A 16,255-nucleotide genomic window follows, 5' to 3' on the forward strand; every position below is an offset into this window, starting at 1 on the left:
AGAGAGAGAGAGAGAGAGAGAGAGAGAGAGAGAGAGAGAGAGAGAAAGAGAGAGAGAGAAAGAGAGAGAGAGAAAGAAAGAAAGAAAGAAAGAAAGAAAGAAAGAAAGAAAGAAAGAAAGAAAGAAAGAAAGAAAGAAAGAAAGAAAGAAAGAAAGAGAAAATGGCAAGGCTGGGAATTAAATTCAGACCTCTTGATTACCTGCTATAGATTCCCCTCAATAAGGAAACAGATTCTAGGTTAAGATATCCAGCCCACAGTTTTTGGTATGTTGTTATCCTAACAAAAAATATCAAGAGTACAGGGCTAGGAGTCAAGGGACCTCTATTCTTGCCTTGGTTCTGTCACTGACTAGCTGTGTGATTTATATGAGTCATTTCTTTTCTCTGGGCCTCAATTACCTCAGCCATTAATAGTGGGTTTGACATATATAGTGTCAAAGGTCCCTTTCAGGTCAGATCTTTTATGATATTAAAGCTTTCTTGAAAACCTATTATGAGTCCAGCAATGTGCTCAGTGCTAAGGATGGATATGAAGAGAACTATAACATGGTTTCTGCTCTAAAAGAGTTTATAGTCTAATTGAGCAGATTAGACACGTGCATATATAAGCCTTCCTCAGCTACAATGATCAAGCAATAAAATAGTGGCAAGAGCTCCGTACCTGAGTTTAGTTCTCAGCTCTGCTACTCATCCCTGTATGACCTTGGTTAAATCCCTTTCTCTCTCTGGTACTGTTTCTTCATCTATAAAATGAGAGGGTTGGACTAGATTATCTCCAAGTTACTTTCCAGCTCTTAGTGCCTAAGAAACCTATGATACACATAGTCAGGGGCAGGGAATGGGAAGAGGGACACAGAGAGAGGGCATTCCAGGCACAGAGAACAAGGTGAGTAAAAACATTGAGGTGGGAATCCATAGGTGTGATCAAGCAATGTTTCATTCAATTTGGCTGGATCAAGATGTAGCTTTAATACATGGAGCAGAGAATTTTGAGACAAAGCTAAGAGATACATTTGAACGTGGTGGGCATATGGTCCTATGTGTACAAAAATATTTATGGCAACTCTTTCTATGAGAAAACAACTTCCCCAAATTAGAAGCTAAGGAGATATCCATATATTGGAGAATGGTTGTACAAATTCTGGTATATGAATGCTATTTGGTGTAAGAAATGAAAGAAAAATAGTTTCAACAAGTCATGAAAAAACTTGTATGAATTGATATAGAGTAAAGAAAGTAGAACAATTTATACTATAACATCAATATTGTAAAAGTGAACAATTTTGAAAGATTTACAAATTCTGATCAATTAAATGATCAGTCATGATTACAGAGGACTGAAAAATGACACTACCCATCTCAGGATGGGTAGACTAATATACAGAATAAGAAATGCAACTTTGGACATGACAATTGTGGGAATTCCCTTCCCTTCCCTTCCCTCCCCTTCCCTTCCCTCCCTCCCTCCTTCCTTCCCTCCCTCACTTTCTCTTTCCTTCCTTCCTCCCTTCCTCCCTCCCTCCTTCTCTCTTTCTCTCTCTCTCTCTCTCTGTCTCTGTTTCTCTGTCTCTGTCTCTCTGTCTCTGTCTCTCTCTGTCTCTCTCTGTCTCTGTCTCTGTCTCTCTGTCTCTCTCTCTCTCTCCCCCCAGACTGGATATGAGGAAATGTTGCCATAGTTCATATAGAAGATGAAAAAGGGGGGTCCCCTTCAATTCTCCTCCCACTCTATGTATTCAGATACCTGATGTCATAGACTGTGACTGGAGACATTTTCCCTTGCTTTTTGTTGAGATTATTGACTGTCTGAGTCCATTGGATGGAGCTTGTGCATTGGAGGGGGCCTCTTTACCTGGAGGGGAAAAAAAAGAAAAATTAAGTTTCAGAGTAAACAACTCCCAGGTTAAGATCATAGATTTAGAGCTAGAAGGAAACTTGGAGGCAATTGAGTCCAACCTCAAGGAAACTGAGGTTGAAAGAGATTAAGTGACTTGCTCAGAGTCACACAGTAAATGTCTGAGGCAGAATTTGAACTCAGGTCTTTCTGCCTCTAAGCCCAGCAAGTAGAGTAGAAGAGGCAGTTTTTAGTCAACAGTGTGGCCAGGCAATTATTCCTCAGAATTGTTCAGATGGGTGAAGTACTAAAAGGTACTCACTGAGCACTAGGCTTTCTAGAACTGGAGACCTTAGAAAATAAGATGTCAGAGCTGTAAAGGATCTTAGAACATAGAATATTAGAGCTAGAAGGAACCTTAGAATATATAGTAACTAAAATGACCTGTAAAAAGTTCCCATAGAATATAGAATGCCAGAACTAGAGGGGAACTTGGAACACAGAAAGCTAAAGCTAGAAGGGACCTTAGAATATAAAATAAAATGTTAGAACTAGAAGAAACCTTGGAACATGAAATATTAGAGCTGGTTGATGCCCAGGAACATCAAATGGCCTAAAAAAGGACCCTTAGAGGGCGCAGCTAGGTGGCACAGTGGATTGAGCTCTGGCCTTGGAGTCAGGAGGACCTGAGTTCAAATCTGGCCTCAGATACTTGACACTTACTAGCTGTGTGACCTTGGGCAAGTCATTTAACCCCAATTTCCTAAGCAAAAAGAAAAGGACCCTTAGAACATAAAATATAAAATTTCAGAGCTGAAAGGGAACTTAGAGCACAGCCTATTAGAACTAGAAGATGCCATACAACATAGATTGTCAGAGACCTGGAAGTGACCTTAGAACATGGAATATAAGGTATGGACCTAGAAAAAATTTGGAATGCCTCCATTGTCTCCATGCCATTGGACTGTCAGCTCTGACCCTAAGACTCTGTATAAACCAGACACAATATGATGAAGGGTGCTTTGAGGGATACCCAAGGTGACTGGAGCATGAGTGAGAGTTTGTGTGGTAAAGGGGAAAGAACTAGTATTTGAGGACCTGGATTTGTATTCCAGCTTTCCCATTTATTAGCCCTTTCCTGAGACCCAGTTAATGCATCTATACAATGGGGATAATAATCTTTACTTTGTCTGCCATAATTTGTTGTTGTGAAAGAATGAGTGGGTGAATGAGTGACAGAATGAATGAAATGAATTTTATAAAATCTAAAGGTTATATATAAGCTTAAGCTTGTATTAGTAGTAGTAGTAGTAGTATTAGAATTAGTATTATAGGAAGAGCAGGAGGAGGAGGAGGAGGAAGTGATGATGATGAGAAAGTACTGCTGTTGTTTGGTCATTTTAGTCACGTCAGACTCTCCATGACCCCATTTAGAGTTTTCTTAGCAAAGATATTGGAGTAGTTTGTGATTTCCTTCTCCAGTTCATTTTACAGATGAGGAAACCAAGGCAAAGAGGGTTAAGTGACACAGCTAGTAAGTGTCTGAAGCTGGATTTAAATTCAGGAAGATGAATCTTCCTGCTTCTAAGCCCAGCACTCTATCCACTGTGCCACCTAGATGCCCAACTATGAAGGCAGGTACAGCAAAAAGGACAGAAGTTAAAGAAATACCAGTCCATATATGGAAACAATCAAAAAAAGATTGGTGAGGTAGTATCCCACAGTAGCCTCTCAGTTGCACTGAAATTAATATTCAATTAATGATTATTAATAATTAATATATTAATAATTAACTAAATAAATAATAATTAATCCCATGAAATTCTCCTAGATTGCCATAAATCAAGGTCCTCAAAGTACAACAGCAAGTCAAAAGAAGATGTCTCCAAAGGTAGAAGATATAGATTCCTGGCTCCAAGAAGACAGTTCCAGAATCTTTTTCAATTTCGTGGAAACAGCTCCACTAGGGCATATTCTAGGTAAAAGGAGAAGCTAAAGCAGAAACAAGAAATTGAATGAAGTTCAAAAATAAGTGAATTGAACTTTTCTAACCAAGCAAATGACCAATGAGAAGGTCATGCATTGTGGGATAAATGCTCTGCGTACCAAAAATCAATCTTTTTGTATCAAACAAATGTATGAGAAGCTCATGGAGTTAACTGAAAACATCTCATTAGTGCTATCAGGGATGTTCTTCCACCCCAAGTTCAATCTAAATTTTATAAACTGAAAACTCCCTGTTTCCCTCCCTGGCAGAAAAAGACCTTGCCAGAAATCATGGACAACTGCTGCAAGACCAGCCACCATCACTGGAAGAAAGGTTAAGGAAGATTTATCCAAAGAGAAATAGCACAAATGTTCAGGACCTTAAGGTGCCAAGGTAGTAATTTTGACTCAAAAATATTGTGTGTGTATGTGAAAGTGACAGTGAGGAAGAAGACAAGGAAGAAAATAGCTAAGCCAGGATCATACACACACTTCTTTTTGATGTTTTTAATTGATCACAACTGCTCATTGTCTTTTCGGTCATTTTCAAAATTATCCTGTGAAGAATGGACAATGACCAGAAAAGGGTTAGGGTTTTTTTGTTTGTTTAAATTTGTGTTAATACCATTGGAATTTCTAGGTAGAAGAGACACCTAAAGTGTTTCTATGAGAGAGTTGGGATCAACCCTCCATTTTATAGATGGAAAAACTGAGGTCCAGAGAAGGGGAAGTCATATTACTGAAAAAAATGTAATGTAGGAGAAAAAGAGCATTTACTTACTATTTCACCAGCCTCAGTTACCTCATCTGTAAAATGAGAATAAGAATCCCGGGGCTGTTCTGGAGAATGTACTTTGTAAAATTAATTACTACAAATTAATGCAATAAATTGCTAAAGTGATTTTTAAAAAAATCCTTAGTAACTTTGGAGAGAATAGTTTCACTTAAGTGATGAGGTCAGAAGCTAAATGCAAAGGTCTGAGATGAGTGTTAGAAGAAAGGAAATGGAAGCTATGTGGGTGGACATTTTTCTCATTGTTTGGCATTAAATAGGAGAAGAGTTATAAGATGATAATAATTGCAAAGGTTAAGAAAGATTGCAGAATCAGGGGCAGCTAGGTGGCCCATTGGATAGAGCACTGGCCCTGAAGTCAGGAGGACCTGAGTTCAAATCCAGCCCCAGACCAAACACTTGACACTTACTAGCTGTATGACCCTGGGCAAGTCACTTAACCCCAATTGCCCTCCCCCCACCAACAAAAAGAAAGATTGCAGAAACTCACAAGATTTCTTCTCTCAGCATCACATTCAGCATCACTTACAATGTGGGCATGAGATGTCAGAGGGGTGGCCATAGGTTCAATAAGCATTTTATTAAGGGCTCATTGCATACAAGGCACCATGGGGGGTCCATAGATGCTCCCACTGGAAAAAGTCTTGGGGAGAATGGGGAAGAAGAGTTGAATTGTCCCATGAAACTTGGCAAGACACTGCCCTTCTCTGCACCTGGTTCCTCATCTATCAAATGAGGATAATCATACTTTTTTATCTCCTTCCAAAAGTTTATTGTAAGGATCAGCAACAATGCAGGCTCCTTCCTTTCTATAGCACTTTATTGTTACAAAGTACTTTACACGTACTATTGGTATGTGAGAGATGTCTAGTTCAGTAGAGCAAGCACTGGTCTTTTGAATCAGAGAATCTGGCTTCAGATCCTAGCTCTGCTACTCACACACAAATACACCTCTCTGGGCCTTGGTTTCCTCATCTGTCAAATGAAGGGGTTGGACAAAATGGCGTCTAATGTGTTAGCTCTAGATTGATGATTTCCCAAGATCTTCACAAAAACAACCAGAGGGAAAGGAGGAAGGTATAAGTGACTTTCTCAAGGTTGCATAGTGAGTTAATGACAAAGGCAAGTAGATCTTGAACTCACATCTCTGGACTGATTTTTTTCAAGTGCAAAATGCGTATCAGCTATGATTAGCTAATGCTATAGACAAGAAAAAGGAAGAACCATGGTTTTTCAGGGACACCAGGATAGAAGATTCTATCTGTTGCAGATAGAAGGTCGGTATGATGATCAAACAATATAATATGCACAAAAGATGTTACAAACCTTAAAGCACTAGATAAATGTTAGCTATTGCTTTTACTGCCCCTAGGTGGGGCAGCTAGGTGGTGCAATGGATAGAGCGCTGGGCCTGGAGTCAGTAAGATTCCTCTTCCTGAGTTCAAATCTAGCCTCAGATACTAGCTGTGTGATCCTAGGCAAGTCACTTAACCCTGTTTACCTCAGTTTCCTCATCTATAAAACGAGCTGGAGAAGGAAATGGCAAACCACTCTAGTATCTTTGCCAAGAAAGTCCCAAATGGAATCATGAAGAGTCGAACATTACTAATTGGAAAAAAAAATTTTTTTGGTATTACTATCATTAGGGATGGAGACTGGACCTGGGATTTCATTAATATAGGGAGGTCCCAAGTGAGGAAATGCCTTCTCACTGGTGAAAGTCAGCACTACGTATATCTTAGACAGTGGACTACAACATTGAAAAGTTAAATGTCTTGTACAAGGTCGCAAAAACAGGACTTGAATCCAAGACTTCCTGCCTCCAAGATCCGCTCTCCATCACAACACCACCACACCGTCTCGTTATTATTATCATTATTATGTAAGTAAGTCAGCTTTACTCCTTATGCCATCACACTCTGGACTCCAGGTATCTAACTCAATAGAGAGTCAATACAACTCATAGGTTTTTCCTACTTTTGCCTAAAATCAAGCTAATAGACTTGTCCCATCCATGGTTACAGCTCTGAGGCTGAGTGAAGCCTGCTAACTGGGCCAGGGCGGCTGGACAAGCAGTGGGGTTAGAAGTAGGAGATCTGGATTTGAGTCGTTAGCTCTACTATGGATTAATTATACGACCTGATGAGAGACACTCCCCTCCTGCAAGTCCCGCTCTCCTCATTTGCACAATGGAGCTGGTAACACTTGGACTGCTTTGTAAATAAACTGCAAAGCTCTTTAAAAAGGTGAGCTCCAACTAGCTGTGTGACCTGGGCAACCCCAATTGCCTCACCAAAAAAAAAAAAAAGGTGAGCTCCATGTATAATCTATATCAAATTGCCTGCCTTCTCAATAATGGGGGGGCCCACAGGGAAGGAGAAAATTTGGAACTCAAAATAAAAAATACAACAATTATTTAAAAATTGTTTTTACATATAATTAGGGAAAATAAAATATTAAATTAAAAAATTAAAGGGTGAGCTTGTTGCATATTTATATAGTGACTGCCATTTATATGACATGTTACAGTTTACAGAGGGCTTTCACATATATTACACTATTGGATACTCTCAACACCATTGTTAAGGAAGGCAGAGCAAAGATTATCCCCATTTTATATGGATGGAAGGGAAAAGAATAACCATTTATATAACATCTACTATGTGCCAGGCACCATGGTAAGCGCTTTACAAATATTATCTCATTTGATCCTCACAACAACCATGTGAAGTAGGTGCTGTTATTATCCCCATTTTATAGAGGTAGAAACTGAGACAAACAGAGATTAAGTGACTTGCCCAAGGTCACACAGTTAGTAAATGTCTGAGGTAAGATTTGAACTCAGGTCTTCTTGACTCTCAGTCCAGGTATCTACTATGACATCTAGCTGCCTAAAGATGGAAAGCTGAAGTTCAGGGAATGGAAATGACTTACTGGGAGAGGATCAAGTCATTAGCTGAGGCAGGATTTGAAGCCAGGTTTATTGACTATAAGTCCACAAATCATTATTAATTAGGAGCTCTGCTTAACATTTTGTTTCACCCCACCATTTTATTCAGATGAGGAACATTAAGACTTAGAGTAGGGAAGACCAGAGAGATCAGTCAGCGGCATCAAGTTAGTGACTGAGATGATACTTGAACCCAGAGCTCCTGAGTCCAAGTCTAGCAGCAGATTCACTGCACTCAGCTGCCTCTTTCCTACCTTGTTCAATTCCCCCAGAACTTTGGGAGAAGGAAAGCCCTCATCACACACTTAGAGAATGCCACTGGGGATGTTCCGGAGAAGCTCCTAATTTTCCAGCTTTCACAGTGGTGGAAAGACCACTAGATACAGAAGGGAGATAGGCCTAGGTTTTAATCCCAGCCTAATCCCAGAAAAAAACAAAAACAAAAAACAAACAAAAAGAAAACCTTAGGCAAGTTACTTTACCACTCTGGGCCTTGGTTGCCTTATTTGTAAAAAATGTGAGGTCTGGATTGTATGATCTTTAAGGTCACTTCCAGTCCTGAAACCAATAAGCCTATGAACTGTTTCTTTGTGGTTGAGAATCTAGTCCCTGTAAACCACAGCCAAGTGTGGCCTGGTGCCACAGGGCTCTGACCCCTCTGGAGACATACAGCACTGTAGGCCAAGGATTAGCACAGGCCCCAGACCCTGAGAAAGAACTCACCTGGGTCCCGACATACATTCCTCAGCCGGGGAATACCGAAACAGCAGCCCATGTGTCCACCATCATCCGGGCGCCAGGCCCGGGGCCCCAGGGAACACACGTCAGGGCAATCCTGGGGGAGGATGGGGGGGGGGGGGAGCCTTCCTAGCTGGCCTCCTCCTCCCAGGCACCAGAGAGCCTCTGGTCTGTTCAATGCACAATACAGCCTTTGATTGTCCGGCCTACAGCTGGGAGGAGGCTAGAGGGAAGGGCGGGAGGGACCAGGCCAGGCCGGCCATCCAGGGGCAGCCCCACAGCTCTTGCACTATCAGCCAGTTGACTTTAGAGGGAACTTTCTGGCCTATCAGGATGTGGGACATTCTTCACATTCTGGGATGGGAGAAAGCATATTTGCTGCATTTAGGGGCGGCCTGAGTGGGAGTCCCAGGGAGAAACGCTTGCTTTCCTGCTACTGTTTTTCCTCCTACTCTCACTCCCTAAATTAGGTGGTATTTTTTTTTAAGTAAAGTTATTTATGATTCCCTGGAAAGAGGTCCCAAATCCTAATTTCTCTCTCTCTCCAAATGCCTGTCACCTAACCTGTACCCTGACAACAGGCCCAGAATTCGGGGCTAGGGGGTTAGGGGAGAGAGAGAAGAGAATCTCTGGGCACAGTTCAACTCCTCACCCCAGGCCAGGGCAGCTAAAATAAGCTACCTGGTTACATTCCTTCCCCAAGTCACAGAAATAAGCATGTTAGGACTCGAAGAGGACTTAATACTTAAAACTAAACATTTATGAAGTCCTTTAAAGTGTACAAAATACTCTTCGTACATTATCTCATTTGGTCCTTATAGCAACCCTGTGAGGGAAGGACTACTGGCACTGTTAACTCCTTTTTAAAGATAAGGAAACTGAGGCTTTAAGAGATTAAGTGATTTGCTCATGGTCATATAGCTGGGAAATGTCAGAGGAGGGATGTGATTGTAGTAATCTCTTAATTCCAGGCCATTCCCACTATACTGTGTTTATGTTATCTCTTATCTGCTTATCTTATCTTGTAATATGGAGCATAGAATGCCAAGGTTAATAGCATACTTAGAGCTGATGGGTCAGACTCCTTCATTTTACACAGAAGGAAACCAAGGCCAGGAGAGACTGGTGGCCAGCACAAGGTCACACAGCTAATAATTGATTGATTCCTTCAGGGAACATGAGTGTATGTCTTAGATACTTTTGAAAGCGATCAAGGAAGTTTCCTAAGTGTGGCATTTAAGCTGATGGACAGGATCTCCACCAACGGGGGGGGGAGCGGGAAGGGGGGACTGAGGGAGCACAGTGTGCAGTGGAACAATCATGGCAGAGGAGATAGATTGTGCAAAAGGGTGGAGATAGGGGAGTGCCCAGCACGATGTAGGGAGAATGAGCTGTCCTGTGTGGATACTGGGCAGTTAAGTAATGACATCTCTGGTACTGGATTCCAGCCTAGGGCTCTCTCTACCTGCCTCTTCTTAATAATGAGAGAAAGCTTCTTGAGGGCAGGAAATAGGTTTTGTTTTTGTTTTTATTTTGGGCTTTTTTGGGTGCCTTTCTTTTTACCTTTGCATCCCCAGTGACTAGTACAGAGCTTGACACATAGTAGGTACTTAATTTGTGTTTGTTGAGTTAGATTCAATTAAACAGCTCCCATTTATTTGGTTCTTCATATCTTTACAGAGACTTGATTTATCTATTATCTCACTTAAGAATCATAGCAACTAAATGTGCCAGACATTGTGCTAGGCGAGGCACTTTACAAATATCCCATTAGATCCTCATAACAACCCTGAGGGACAGGTGCTATTTTTATCCCTGTTTTACAGTTGAAGAAACTGAGGCAGGCAGTGGTTAAGTGACTTGTCCAGTGTCACACAGCTGGTCAGTGTATGAGGCAGGATTGGAACTTGGGTCTTCCTGACTCCTGGCCCAGCACTCTCTCCACCGTGCCACCTAGCTTCCTCTAGGAACACAAGGAATGAGTTGTTATCCCCATTTTAAAGATGAGGAAACCAAGGCTTAGAGACAAGTGACTTGATTTAATGTTCTTTCCTGGTGCTGTAACTTGGCCAAGCAAGCTGAAAGTATAGCAGAGCAAACTTGTAGCCTTGATCTGTACCTCATTCCAAATCCTGCCTGCAGTAACTTTCACTCATGTGAAAACACAAGCTTGCCAAGGACAGCAGAGCCAAATGCAATCCCAGCCAGGAAAGGGAAGGGCAGGGCACTTACCAGAGCAGGGGTCATAAAGGCTGCCTGTGCTGACCTCATCCAAGGCCCCTCCCCACCTTTTCCAAAACATCATTTCCCCATATCTTGGCTCCCACAGCAAAACAGGAGCCATGTGCTTCCTACCTGAGGAAATCACGGAAACAGACAATTAGAATCACCAGGATCTCAAAAGCACAGGTCTGAGAGGAAGGAGGTCCTTAGAGATCCCTCACCTAAGGGTTCTTAATTTTTGATGTGTCCTGGACCCCTTGACTGTCTGCTGAAACCTAATGACCCCTTCTCAGAATAATCTTTTTATGTGCATAAAATAAAATGCACAAGATTACCAAGAAAACAAATTATGTTGAAATAGAGATAACAGAGTTTTGGGGGTTTTTTAAGTTCATGGATCCTAGGTGAAGAATTCCTGATTCTAGTCCAATTTGCTCATTTGACAGATGAGGAAACTTGGGCCACAAGAGGGGGAAAGACCTCCTTAAGGTCACATAATTAGTGCCATGTCTGTGTTTCGCACCCAAGCTTGGTTCTTTGACACCCCCACCCTCAATCAGGTGGCTGATTAGGAAGGCATTTTCTCATACAAAAGATACAAGAGAAGACGCTGTGTGTGTATGTGTGTGTGTGTGAAGGGAAGTTAGTGTTCACCAAGTACTCTAAGGAGGCTCAGCACTGGCACTCCCTCACATACACGGAGGAAAAGGAATTTATCCTCCCTACAGTATATCTTTTAGGGAAGCTCAGTTTTTCAAGAGCCTAACCTCATGGAGACATTGAAGATAATAATAATAAAATGACTAGCTCACATTTCTGTTTTACTTTATAGTTTATAAAATGCTTTCCTCTAAACAACCCTGTGTAATAGAGAGTACAGATATTAACAAAGCTGTAACTAGGGTGAAGTAGTGGAGGCTTTGCACTGTAGGGTGAAGCAGCTTGAAAAGCCTGACCAAGGGGTGAGGACCCTTTGGCCTCGAGGCCACATGTGGCCCTCTAGGTCCTCAAGTGCGGCCCTGTGACTGAATCCAAACTTCACAGAACAAAGATTTATTCTTTAGAGTGCTAGACCTGAAGTCAGGAAGACCTGAGTTCAAATCCAGTCTCAAATATTTACTAATTGTGTGACCCATGGTTAGTCGTTTAACCTGCATTTACGTCAGTTTTCTCATATGTAAAATGGAGACAATGACAGCACCTACTTCTCAGGGTTGTTGTGAGGATCACAGATAATAACTGTAAAGCACTTAGCCCAGTGCCTGGCACATCGTAAGTGCTATATAAATGTAAGTTATTATTACAGCAGAGAAAATTAAGGCCAAAATGGTGAAGTGATTTGTCCACAGTCACATAGCTACTAAGTATTATGATTAGTTGTCCTTTTTTTCTAACCCAGAGCCCCTTCAGCTGCATTGGACTCCATCTGTCCTGAACTCAGATGATTAGGGGCCGTGTACTGAAAGAATTAACACTCAATAAATGCCAAAAAAATTCTTATCCTCAACCAGAGCCGTAGGATTTAAAGAACCTTATTGAACACCTAGTGCAACCCTCTTATTTTACAGAGGAAGAAACTGAGGCTCAGAGAGCTGAAGTGACGTGCCCACAGTTGCACAGTGACCAAGTGTAGGAGGAAGAAACTGAACTCAGGTTTTGCCATCTCCGGTCTGGATTTATTAACTGCTCTGCTAAGCTACTGGCATCCTAATTAGAGAGTTGAGAAGTCAAGAATGAGTCTCGTTCCGGGTGGAAATCTTGAACTATCACGTTGTGCTGACTCCACAAGAGACATGTGCAGGATGACACTCAATTTTCTTAGGTCATATAAGGCAGATTGGAGAGGCAATGCTTTAAATTGGGAGAGGGTCTAGCCTGGGAATCAGGAGTCCTGGATTTAGTTCCAGCTCTAGCACTGATTTAAGCAGCTAGTGGATAGAGAGATGGGAAGATTCCTCCTGAGTTCAAATCTGGCCTCAGACACTTAGTAGCTATGTGACCCTGGGCAAGTCACCTAACTCCATTTGCCTCAGTTTTCTCATCTGTAAAATGAGCTGGAGAAGGAAATGACAAACCATCCCAGTATCTTTGCCAAGAAAACCCCAAATGGGGTCACGAAGTGTCAGACTCGACTGACCAACAACTAGCACTAATTAGCAGTGTCCCTTCTCTGAGTCTATAGAATGGGGGCACTGGTAGGAGCAGGAGGCTGGACCATTTCCTTATACCCCATTCTGTGCATGCCAGAATCCTAGCTCAATCTTCAGCCTCTGGGGGTCACTCACTCCCCCTAGGGCCTGATGCAGGGAATATGTGCCTTCCCTCCCAGGGCTTTCACTACTTTATAAGCTTCTGTGATCTCTTAAACACCACCTTGAGTGATGAAGCCTCCTGGCCCTTCCCAGCCATTGAACTTTCTTTGTTCCCTGGAAATTATCTGCTCCCATCCCTAAATACCTGTCCCCCATTCTTCTGCTGCCACCATACCTTGGTGGCCATTTCTGGGACTCACACTTCTTTACCTTCTGTTTATATCTCTACACACTCGAGGGTCACCAGAGCATGTTGCTAAAATCATTTTGCAAGAGGGCATTGAATTTTCAAATTCAGAAATAATGCATCAGGGAAAGGTTATTTAATGCACTTACAAAAGAAAACAGTTTCACCGGTCACTAGTATCTACAAAACATTCATAGATCCAGTGAAGGTCTTCAGTATTTGGGGGAGATCTGCAATGGAGTGGCTATGGAAGAATGAGAAACTATAGATGGATTGTGATGTGTGCCAATGGAGGAAATACTCAAACTCAGAAGATTTTAGAGCTACTTAAGTTTTGAAGAATAACAGAAAATGACCCAAACTTCATTGACTCATAAAACTGTAGATTTAGAGATGGAAAAAAAACAACCAAACAAAAAAAGTCCAGCCTTGTTATTCCCCATTTTACAGACAAGGAAGCAATCCTGGAGAGGTGAAGGAACTTGCTTCTGGAACAGTTAAGCTATTTTATCTGCCTATAGTTTCCAGGGCCTAGCTTAACCTTTATGATTCTCTGTGGGCCTGGTGATATCCATCCCCTTTCTGGGACTGAGGGGGAAAATGGTCTTAGGAAGCCACAGAACTAGAAGGGCCCTTAGAAGATAGTCTAGTCCAAGCCTTTAATTTCATTTATAATCTATGTTTGCTGACCTTGATTCAATTGAATAGGTCACATTTATGCAGCTGTTTACATTCTTAAAGGCAGATAGGTGGCCCAGGTGGTTAGAGTGCCTGGCCTGGAGTCAGGAAGACTCAGCTTTGTGAGTTCAATTCTGGCATCAGGCACTTACTAGCTGTGTGACTCTGGGCAATTCATTTAACCCCATCTGCCTCAGTTTCCTCATCTGTAAAATGTGCTAGCGAAGGAAATGGCAAGATACTCCCGTATCTTTGCCAAAAAAACCCAAATGGGATCACGAAGAGCCTGAAATGACTGAACAATTATTCTTACAAAGCTTTGTTTTATGTATTACGTCACTTGAGAATCATATCAACCCTTTGAGACAGGGAAAGGATAATGTCTCTGTTTTATAGAGGAGAAACTGAGACCCAGAAAAGTTACACTAAGTAGTTATTGCTGGTTTCCCCCCCAAGGATACACAGATCATAAATAGCAACTGGCCTCGTGGCATGGACCTCTAGTTCCTGCTACTGGGGAAGCTGAGGCTGGTGAATCTCTTGAACTTATCACTTCTGAGATGCAATGAGATTACAGCCAATCAGGTATCTTCACTAAGTCTGGCACTAATTTGGAGACCCTCTGGTGAGGGATCACCAGATTGCTTAAAGAGCGGCAAACAGGTTGGAAAGAGAGGAGGTCAAAGATTCATTGCCAATCAGCAATGGAATCAGCCATGACTGTCCACTGTATTTTTTAGGCAAAATAGGAAAGAGGAAAGAAAGAAAGGAAGGAAGGAAGGAAGAAAGGAAGGAAGGAAGGAAGGAAGGAAGGAAGGAAGGAAGGAAGGAAGGAAGGAAGGAAGGAAGGAAGGAAGGAAGGAAGGAAAGTTACTAGAGCTTATAATTAAGGTTCTCTACATCCAAATCTAGTGCTTCTTCTTCGTTTGAAAGGAAACATGACAGAGTAAATAGAATACAGTACTCATAGTCCATAAAAACGGCTTAAATCTTCCCTCTCTTTAAACAGACCATACAGTAACTCCTTTAGCTTATCTGAACCTCAGTTTCCTTACCTGAAAAATGAGGATAATAATGCCTTTATTCTCTACCTTACAGGGCTATTTTGAAGTGCAAAAGGGATCATGTTTTTCAAGTACTTTGCAAACCTTAAAGCACAGTATAGATACATAGATCAAAGGGTCGTTAGAGGCCATTGAGTCTGATTCCCTCATTTTACAGAGCAGGACAATGAGGTCCAGAAAGGTGCTAAGTGGCAGAGATAATATGTGAACATAGGATTTATAATTCCAAATACAACATCTTTAGGTTGCACCACATCTACTCCTATGAATGTTAGTTTATCAAACCTGACACACAGCTTCCTCTCCCTGTACCCCACCCCTATTTACAATGAGCAATCCAGTTCTTTCCATTTCTGAAAACTTAGGCCTGCTCTGTTCTGCGCATGGCAATAGACTGCAGAGGTGGAACTATGCTTCTTTATGAGATTCTAAATCATTTCCCAAAACTAGCATGTATTTAAGGCTGTGGCCAGCAAGGGGCAGCAACTACTCAGGATTTTTCTGCTCTCCCCACAGAAATCAAAACTCTCAGTATTGCTGAACCAAAATCCTCTTCAAAACATCTCATTGACTAGCAGCCATCCATATTCTACCAGAGGACACACAGCGATGGTAAAATCACTACTTTACAAGGGAAAAAACGTATTTAAAAGGTATTCTTTATCCATTTTTGGATCACCCTGATTAGTAAACACAGGACCTATAATACTCAAAAGGCTCTGTGATCTCATTGATTCAGAGATTCTTTCCAATCATTAAGATTACACATCTCATCCATATCTACACAACTTGTCTGATTCTCACGCATGTCCTCCCCACATTCATCACAGGAGGTATACCCAAAGTGCTGGAGGTGTAGCAATAACAACAATATAATCATTGAAACTAAACTTAACAAAGGCAAAGATGAGAAAGAACACTACAGACAAATATCATTAATGAGTACCAATGAAAAAATACCTAATAAAATACTTGCTAATAGGATGCAGCATTAGATTGGGGGTTGACCAGAAAGGATTGATAAGTGGGATTAAAGGATGCTTTAATACCAAGCAGGCAATCAATATAACAAACCATGTCAACAAAAGAAAAAATACAAAATGACATAATCGTATAATCAGATGCAGAGGAAGTCTTATTTATGTTGAAGACATTAAGTGTTACAGGAATAGGATTTTAAATAACATAATAAAAGTAAATATTTGAAACTATTAGCTAAAATAATAAGCAACAGTGAAACATTAGAAACATTCGCATTTAAAAAAAGTGTTAAGCAATGATGACTGCTCTTACCTCACTAATTAAAGGTAGTTTGGGAAATTTTAGAAATAGCAATCAAATATGAAAACGAAAATTAATGTATATTTGGAGGGAGAGGAATGGCCAGTGACGTCCTCAGAACAAACTTGGATTTGCCCTTCCTGGAGGGTTATACAGAGCATATACAGATATTTTCCAGCCTACCTCTAATCCAAATATGTGTGGAGATGTT

The 16,255-nt window shown here is 41.3% G+C and overlaps 1 protein-coding gene across 2 annotated transcripts in view; it reads right to left on the minus strand.

Moving 5' to 3' along the window:
- The window catches only part of SH3TC2 (SH3 domain and tetratricopeptide repeats 2), a 65,463-nt gene extending 57,104 nt beyond the window's left edge, over positions 1-8,359 (minus strand). For both annotated transcript variants that reach the window (XM_027841821.1, XM_027841822.1), the window contains exons 1-2: positions 8,285-8,359; positions 1,743-1,850 (exon numbers count right to left, since the gene is read on the minus strand). In XM_027841821.1, coding sequence (XP_027697622.1) covers positions 1,743-1,850; positions 8,285-8,336 — 160 coding nt within the window. In that variant the 5' untranslated portion in view covers positions 8,337-8,359. The remainder of the gene's footprint in view (positions 1-1,742; positions 1,851-8,284) is intronic.
- Positions 8,360-16,255: the final 7,896 nt, after the last annotated feature.

Source organism: Vombatus ursinus, unplaced genomic scaffold, assembly GCF_900497805.2.
Source record: "Vombatus ursinus unplaced genomic scaffold, bare-nosed wombat genome assembly UNPS02014863.1, whole genome shotgun sequence".
NCBI classification, from domain to species: Eukaryota; Metazoa; Chordata; class Mammalia; order Diprotodontia; family Vombatidae; genus Vombatus; species Vombatus ursinus.